A 9,194-nucleotide genomic window follows, 5' to 3' on the forward strand; every position below is an offset into this window, starting at 1 on the left:
AACTAGAATTTATACATGTTGATGTCTGGAAGGATACACAGGAAAGTTGATGGTGGGTATCTGGGGTATTGAAGTGTGGGGTGGATAGTGGCTGTTTTCATTGTGTATTTCCTTTTGAATGGTTTGGATTTTGTTTCTCATGGGCATGTGCTGTTTTCACAATGAAAGTCAATGGGTGTTTTGTTTATATGCGTTAATTATATTTTTTTCTTGGATTTTTCCAGATTTCTCTTGCACTTTGTTTTGTTTTGATGTTTGGGAACTCAATGTTACTAACTTCTTATTATGCATCCTCTTTGGTAATTATTTGGGTAAGTGTTCCGTAAGTACGTGCCTGTTTTGTAAACTAATGGGATCAGTTTCTTTATCACAGGCTTGGGATTTGTGAGGGTTTCTGTAGGAACTGTTTCCAGTGTCTTACTGAATGCATCTATATATGATAGGGCTCAACCACTCACTTCCAAAACAGGAGCCAAACACAATGGGAAGTTAGGATCAGACAGCCCTGCACCTTGCCTCGCAGCCCTCATCTGCCCTGAATTTCTCTTTCCTCAGCTTTCTTGTCACCTGAGAATTGGTCCCGGGGTTCATTTCAGAAAGGTTTCTATGCTTTCTTCTTCTTATCCTTTCCCTTCCTCTTTTCAGTTTTTATCCCTTTCCTCCCACTGCTGGCTCACAGCAGCCTCACTTCTCCTTTCTGCCGTGGTCAGAGGCTTGAGACCCTGTTGCTGAGGGTTGTTTTTCACCTCTTGTCTATTTATATGGAATATTCAGATAGTTTAAGTCAGACGGTAATTCAGTTATATTTTCCTAAATCACTACCAAGAACAGTTTTAGATTATGGGGAAACTAACAGAATTAGAACAAATGGAGAAAGGTCATCTAATTTCTCCTGACACTTTTGGCAGGATGACTTTCTAAATAGAAAAGTGTTCTGAAATTTAAAGACTTCTAGGGATGGTTATTTCTTTTTTCAATGTGCTTTACCCTTACAGTGTTTCATAAACCTAAGTATTATGTTAGACTATTATTATATTAATATTGTGTTGTTACTATTACATTATCATATTATACTTATATTTAAAATGTGTGAACTTCAGTATAGGACAGTTTGCTGAAGAAAAAAACATATTGCACTGTCTTAATTGAAATGATATTCTACTTCTTGAGTAATTTAAGTTAGATCATTTTGGCTTTCTTTATTTCTGAACACGCTAATGGATTTGGAACCTCTTATTTCTTTATCCCATTTTACAAGTAATGTTTATTTAAGAACCTATTTCCCAAGAATATGCCTCTTCCCAATCAGGGCCACCACCCTTTTCAGGTTGTATGCCTCTGGTATACTTGGTCACAGAAATTAGCAATTGGCCTGTGGCAATGTTGTGTTTTCAACAACAGTAACAACAAAAATCATGAACTGAATTGCTTTGCTTTGGGATTAATAAGTATCGTTCTTAAAGTCAGTGTATTCTCTTAGTAATTGGAAAATGTGACAATGTACTCAATTCTATATTTTACATGCGTACATTGGCAAGTGCTGCTATTATCCAGGATAACGTACATAATTCTTGGTACTCATGTACAGGGAAGGCATTAAATTGAATATTGCCTATGAATAAAATCTAATCTAAATACATTTTGTGGGAAGTTTCTCTTTAGTTAAGTGGAGCGCCTGTACTCAGTCAGTTACCCTGCTAGGTGCTTGACACTTAGATTTGTTTTAGGTATGAATTGCACATATTTATTTATATTTAATATATTTTGGTGTATAAATATAAATGATGCCAGCATTTACAGAATACAACATGTTCATGCATCTTTATCTATACACACCCATTTGCACATGTTTATTTATATGAATCACTTTGAAACCTGGATCATGTCACATTTTGTGTTCTCAGATATTGAGAAACTTCTGAAAACATTGAATTTAGTTTCAAGTACTTATGTTTTGAACTCTAACCATATTTTTGCCAACGTTTGAAGTAGTTTAGCTCCATATAGGTAATACAGTTGGGGAGTGTGTGTACCTGGAGAGACTTAAGCTTTGACAGAGGAGAAATATTTAGTTGATCCATTAAAAATTTTACATGTAGTTTATCCTAAGAGACAGTCATTTTTTAGCTTAAGGAAAATCTTATGCCTATCTGACTACTGTCTAAAATTCTGAAATTTTTAATATACCTCTTGGTTCTTAGGTAAATCAGATTTGTAAAATCAGTGATAGAAATTTATATATGGTGAGTCTCTTTTCAATTTTATGAAGTTACTAACTAATCTACTTTGGATTAAATAGGGCTATTTCTTGAAATCACTGACTGCAGAAAAGAGCATGTGATGATGCTGTGTGGAAGGTCGACAGTGTGCTGAATTTTAGATGCTTGAGAGTCTTATTATTTAGAAGAATGTTTTGGTACTTAAATTTATGTCTGTAAAGTATTAACTGTATACCATGTTATTTTCTCTACTCAGGGTATTCTGGCAATGAAACCACATTTCCTGAAAATAAATGTATCTGAACTTAGTTTATGGGTAAGAATCAATCTATTTTAATGAGTATGTTTTTCCTTCTCTAAAACATATCATTGGTTTTATGTTTTACTTTTAAGGAAAAGACCTATGTAATTCAAGGGGATCTCACAATTTTATAATATATTAGGGTTCATTTTTAATGTGCCAAATTGCCTTTTTCAGGAAATAACTTGAGATTGGTCCCAGATCATTAGTTAAAGGAATTTCAGTTTTATTTATATTATTACTCATGTTTCTTCTGAGAAACAGTGCATGTATGAGAAACTGTTAAACTGCTAGTAACCGCAATTGCTATATAAAACATACTAATTTTGATAAGATTGTATGTATATATTTCTAGTTTTAGTTATTGCCCCTTGTTTTCAGAGCAACATTCTTTATTTTAAATTGAGATATGTTTTTTAGCATTTTCTTTTGGAAATAGAGATATTTATTTCATGTGTGAGTAATACATTTATTTTTTTCTTCCTATCCCATGTTTATGAAATATGAAACATAAGTTATTTTTGTTCTGTTTTATTTTTCAATTTTAGGTTATCCAAGGATGTTTTTGGTTATTTGGAACTGTCATACTCAAATATTTGACATCTAAAATCTTTGGCATTGCAGATGATGTAAGTGCATTTTTGCTTAAATTTGAAAGACTTGAAAAGAATCCAATAGGCCAAGAATGAATTATTTGAGTTATTAAAGTATCACTGTTTAATCTAAATTGTAGGATGAAGTCTGCTCATCTATTATTTTATCTAATTAATAAAATAAAAAGTAAATGTGATTATATATATAGTTTTATTCTCCAAAATTAATTTCTTGACACATTGTCTGATTTTAATGGTCCTTCTGTATCACAAAGATTTTAAAATTTTAAAGTAAGAAAACTCTAGATATTAAAGCTTAAATTTTAGGGTCTATGCAGACATTTTTCTCTAGCTTCTTTATAATTCCCTGATGTAACAAATAAAGACACCATCTTCAGACCATTAACTGGAGATCATATAATAGTCTCATTCTTTTTTCCCCCCATTTTTTTGGTCAGTTCTTGTAAAAGGTTTATAAAGTCTTTATCGATAATTTAATCCAAGTTAGTCTTATTAAGAGAAGTATTTTTTTTTTTAATTTGTTTTGGTATTAGGATAAGAGAGAAATTAAAATGAGAAGAATTCTGCTTTATAACTTCAAGGATTCTTCCTCTCCAAAATTGCTTTTCCTGTTTTATTTTGGTGTTTTAATCAGCACATCCTATGCAGAGGCTATCAAAGTTTTAATTTTAAAAAGAAAGCAACACGAGAACCAACATGGAAAAAGTAAAGTAAACCATATGTTTTTTTCTGTGGTTTATTTTTATGGGTGACATTTCTTCCTTCTGTACTAGATTAAAGCTGTGGTTTTTATTTATTTTTAAAAATTGAAACATATCGATTATACGTATTTGTGGGGTACAGAGTTATATTTCAATACATGTTTACAGTGTGTGATGATCAAATCAGGGTAATTGGCATGTTCATCATTACAAACCATCATTTTGTCGTAATGAGGATGTTTGGTCTCCCTTCGAAAGCTGTCTGTACTAGATTAAAGCTGTGGTTTTTATTCATTTTTAAAAATTGAAACATATCGATTATACGTATTTGTGGGGTACAGAGTTATATTTCAATACATGTTTACAGTGTGTGGTGATCAAATCAGGGTAATTGGCGTGTTCATCATTACAAACCATCATTTTGTCGTAATGAGGATGTTTGGTCTCCCTTCGAAAGCTGTGGTTTTGAAACTGGGTTCCGTGAAGTCCTAGGACTTCCAAGAACTCTTCTGTGGAGTCTCTGCTCTTCCACTTCCTCGCTGCCCCTCTTTTACCCAGGACAGCTTAGCTTTAACCTCTAACATGTTGGACATTTATGTAGGTTTCCATATGAACAAGGGATTTTCTGCTGAAGAAGACTGAAAATAACTGGGCTATTAAATGAGTGGTCTGTAACCTATGAAAAGATTTTTAAAAGTATAAAACTGCAATTTAAAATGTATTTATTCGTCCATTCACTGTGTACCTTCTATGTGCCTTAATGTATCCTAGAGATAAAAACTGAGTAAGACATGGTCTGGTGGGANATTAATTTATCACAGTCTGCTTCAGGCTAATACTGACTTAATTCAGGTAAAATACATCGTGCCTTTGCTCCAGTGTAACTCCACTTTCCCTCTCATTTTACATATAATCCCATCTATATGTAAGTGCCAACAATACAGAGTACGGTTGCTGCTTTGTGCAGTCCTATATCTTACAGAGATTAAGAGAAGAACAAACAAACAGAAAAAAGTATTTAGATTGCCTTTTATGTTCACCCCAATTTTTGCCACGTTTATTGCTCTTCATTTCTTCCTGTGGATGTGAGTTATTGTGCGGTGTTATCTCCCTTCAGCCTGAAGGATTTCCTTTACAATTCTTATAACGCAGGTCTGCTAGCAGTGGATTCTCTTGGGCTGTGTTCCTTTTGTACTTAATGTTTTTACGAGTATTTTCCTTTATTTTATAAGGCTAATTTTTCTGGATATAAAGTTATTGGTTGGCAGTTCTTTTCTTTTAGAACTGATGACCTCTGTTATTTCTCATGAGAAGCCAGTCAATGAATATTGTTTTATTAATATTAACAAAATAAAGGGTTACTAATATTAATCGTTTAATATGTTTTCCCCCATGCTTAAGTGGTTTTTCTGTTACTGCTTTCAAGATTTTCTCTTTCTCTTTCACATTTAAAAGTTTGACTGTGATATACCTAGATATGGATCATTTTGTGTTCATCCTTCCAGGTATTTATTGAACTTCTGTAGGTTCCTATTATTCATCAAAATTGGGAGGTTTTTGGTGATTTTCTTAGTTTGAATATTTTTTCTATCGTTTTCTTTTTTGCTGATAATACCTCTGAGCATAGGTTTTTTGCTGTGTGCCCCAAATCAAGTGGCCTATGTATTGTTTTAGTATTTTCGAAGTTCCACCTTTTTTTGGTTCTCTTTGGCTTTGTTGTATTTCTGTCTTACCAATATCTGTTCTTATCCTCATTTCTTTGGTTCTATGGCTTTTTCTGATGCCTGAGGGGAAATGCTTAGCTCTTTGGTTTTCCACCCTCTTATTTTTTGATAAATGCATTTCAAGCTAAAATTTCCCTATAAGAAGTACTCTTTTGTGTATCTTACAAATTGGCTATTTTGTAATTTTCTTTTAATATCTTTTACTTACAGATGTTAGGTTTTATGTTATTTAGTTTCTAACCAAAAGGATTTTTAAGGCCATTCGTAGTTATTTTCTAGTTTTACTGCATTTATGATCAGAAAAAAACTTTTATATTATATCAGTTTTTTGAAATGTATTGTGATATGCTATGTAAACATTTAAAAAACATATTTTACTTGTGTTCAAGGATAATATGTATTTTCTCTCAAGTTTATATTCTTTGTGAACCTATTAATTATATTATTCAGATTTCATTTTATTTTAAATTTTGCCTGCTTTTTTCTACTCTGGGGTTAGTGTTTCACATTTCCAGTGAACACTGTCAACTTATCTATTTTTTCCTATGGTTTTGTCAGTTATTCTTTTACATACTTTGAATCTATATTGTTGACTGCAAATATGTTCATGATACATTTAATCCTGCTTTGCTGTTCATTTTACCAGCATGTAATATTTTTGTTGTCTCTTTCCATATATTTGTTGCTTGAATTTATTTTTGTGATACATTACAGTTGCTAAGCTAGATTTCTTTGTTTCAGGTTTATCTTATTCTGTTCTCCTATTTTCAACCTTTTTATGTACTGTTGATTGATTGTCAGCACCACGCTCTAACTAGCTGAGCTAACCAGCCAGCCCCTGTACTTTTGTTTTAAATATCTTTTTGTAGACAACATAATACTGGATGTTTTCCTTTTAAATCCAATTTCAGCATCTGTCCTTTAATTAGTGAATTTAAGCTCTGTACATATATTGCAATTATCATTATACTAGGACTTATCCCATTTTATTTGGGATTTGTTCCCTTATGCTGTTTTAGGTGCCGTATATTCTCCCTTATCAGTATGTAGCTCTTCCCCCAACAAGACAAAGTGTTTTGAAATGCTTCGTCACATCCCTAGCACCCTTCAGTTTCTCCTTTCACCTGATCCTTCTTCATGTAGATATCATGCAGAATTTTAGTTACAGTTTGTCTGAGGCATAATTTCTCCTTTTCCTTGCTTTTTAAGACAGTGATAAACTTTAAAGTTTGGCAAATGTTTTGTGTCTTTGCCTCCTAGCTTTCTCACTATAAAGTGAAAATAATTCCACCTTCTTCAGATAGCTTTTTGTGGGAGGTGAACGTGGTGGTGTAAGTGAGAAAGCTTGATAACAGGTAAAGAATTGCAGGAGAGTTGATTAAAGGCAAAAGGTGCCTCTTACTCCAAGTCTTGCCCATTCCTACTTTACTCAAGTCATCTTTTCAGTCCCCTTTCCAGAAATCAGAATTAACATTCCCTTTTCTGTACTCCGTGGCCCTGTGTCCCTCTGTGATTGACAGAAGTCTGTATGTGTTCCCAAGCCCACACCTCCTGATAGGCTCCAGCACAGGAGATGCTGTGTAACATATTTCACCAGGTGTGGCACAGTGAGCAGAGAAAGCCCAAGGGAAAAAGCCTTTGGCATGTTGATGAGTGTGGAAGGCAGGGTGTTGGAGCTATCACTTGTCAGCAAAAGAAGGGGGAACTGTGAAATTGGAGGGTACAGCACTTCTTTAACAAAAGCAAAAGCTGGGTATGGGAACAGTGGGATCTATAATATCGTGCAAACTATTTTTAGATACTATAAAGATTATAGAGCATTATTACAATATATGGCTTAATGTAATGTTACCTCATTTTATTTCTCACTAGGCTCATATTGGCAACTTACTAACATCAAAATTCTTCAGTTACAAGGATTTTGATACTTTATTGTATACCTGTGCAGCAGAGTTTGACTTCATGGAAAAGGAGGTAAGATGTGATTTCTAGTTTTCTTTCCTTAGGTTTTGGCCCATTCATTTTTCATAACGGGCGCTCCTTTAATTTCATATTCTTTCTGTGCTGAGATAAAGTTTGAAGGAAAAGGAAAATGTGGCAGCTTAGGGGAAGATGTTCCTATTTACATTAGCACAGCTCCCTGAAATATACGGCCTTTTCTCATTTTGATGATTTGGAAATATGCATTCAGACTAGCAGTTGTTTTTGGATGAGTAAACACAGAGGCATTTCAAGTTGTCTCTTCTCAGAGATAGCATTAATTGAGCCAGGCTCTAAAGCTCTTACATTTCTACTCATTTTGTGGTTATTTGAATGATCTCATTGCTTTGAAATATCATTAAGTACAGGTTTTTCATTCCAACATTTTTCTTTCTAAAACTGTTTTCAGATGTTTAGAAGGAAACCATAATAGTCTAGTAGACTGTGAGACAGAAGCCTACAGTATTACCTGATGTTCTTGAACAAGGGACCCTCATTATCTGTGGGATAGCTTACTAGTTTCTAGTAGTGTGCTACAAACAGATATGGTGAAGACAAGATTAGAGAATACATGGAAAAGTACTGTGATATTTTAACTAAAGTGTTATTTTGCAATATTTTATGAGCTGGTTTGGTTCAACAAACATCTATTTGTGTGCCTTTTTAACACCACCTATGTGGCACTGATTGTGACACATTTTCCTTCAAAGCTGTGTGTGAATATGTGTTAAACTGGCCAAGAACACTCTATTACATATTCGTTTCTCCCTATGATCTCACTGTGTGAAGCACAGTGTCCTGAGTTCCAGACCAGGGGACAGTAGTGTGCCACATGGCAGACTTCAGAATACACGTTCATAGGAGATCAAGACTCCTTTGAGGAAGAAGTAAAGGAAATAGAGGGTAAACATGAGTAAGGAATTAGGATATGGCAGAAATCCTTTATCATTATTGAGGACAGCATACATGCCACTACAACCTGAGAGTATTAACTATCAGCTATGTAATGAAAAACATTGTTTATTGAGGCATAGCATGACTTCAGTCAGTTTGAAGAACACAGCAAAGTTGTTTCCAGTTTGCCATTCCCCGTCTCCTTAAGTATCTGAGTTCATAAGGACTGTGCCATCGAGACAGCTCAGTGCCAGTTCAGGGAGTGTGTAACTTTTATGGTACATCCATGCAGTGAGGAAAAGGGAACGATTTAACATAATATCCCCTAACTTGATATCATACTGACATGGAAAGACGCTTAAGATGTATTATGGAGTGAACAAAATGATGCAATCCTATGTGCTTACAATTAACACACATAAAGAAAGCAAAATTTTAACAGTGATTTTTGGATGGAGAGACCATTGAGAGGTGCATAGGATTGCAGTGTGCAGATCTTTGTTATTAAGAACATTACTTTTTTATGTTATTGAAGAAAATGTAAAAACGTCTTTTGTTCTCCTTATAAACTTTGATCATTATTTTGTGTGTGGGTGGGAGGGGGGGATAGGGAGAGAGAGGCAGACTGTGTGTGTGTGATGGGTAAGATTTTCATCCCCACAGAATGTACAGGAAAAGCTCATACCGTTTAAAGGAGCTCTGCTTACCTTAGATGAATATTAAGTTGGACTCTCTAGTTAGACAAGTAACATGCAAAAAGT

At 34.1% G+C, this 9,194-nt stretch overlaps 1 protein-coding gene across 1 annotated transcript in view; it reads left to right on the top strand.

Moving 5' to 3' along the window:
• Positions 1–237: 237 nt before the first annotated feature.
• The window catches only part of DPY19L1 (dpy-19-like 1 (C. elegans)), a 29,770-nt gene continuing 20,813 nt past the window's right edge, over positions 238–9,194 (top strand). Inside the window, exons 1-4 of the mRNA XM_008594250.1 lie at positions 238–311; positions 2,476–2,535; positions 3,069–3,149; positions 7,432–7,533. Of these exons, the coding sequence (XP_008592472.1) occupies positions 252–311; positions 2,476–2,535; positions 3,069–3,149; positions 7,432–7,533 (303 nt within the window). The 5' untranslated portion in view covers positions 238–251. The remainder of the gene's footprint in view (positions 312–2,475; positions 2,536–3,068; positions 3,150–7,431; positions 7,534–9,194) is intronic.

This window comes from Galeopterus variegatus, unplaced genomic scaffold (genome assembly GCF_000696425.1).
Source record: "Galeopterus variegatus unplaced genomic scaffold, G_variegatus-3.0.2 Scaffold10454, whole genome shotgun sequence".
Classification (NCBI taxonomy): domain Eukaryota; kingdom Metazoa; phylum Chordata; class Mammalia; order Dermoptera; family Cynocephalidae; genus Galeopterus; species Galeopterus variegatus.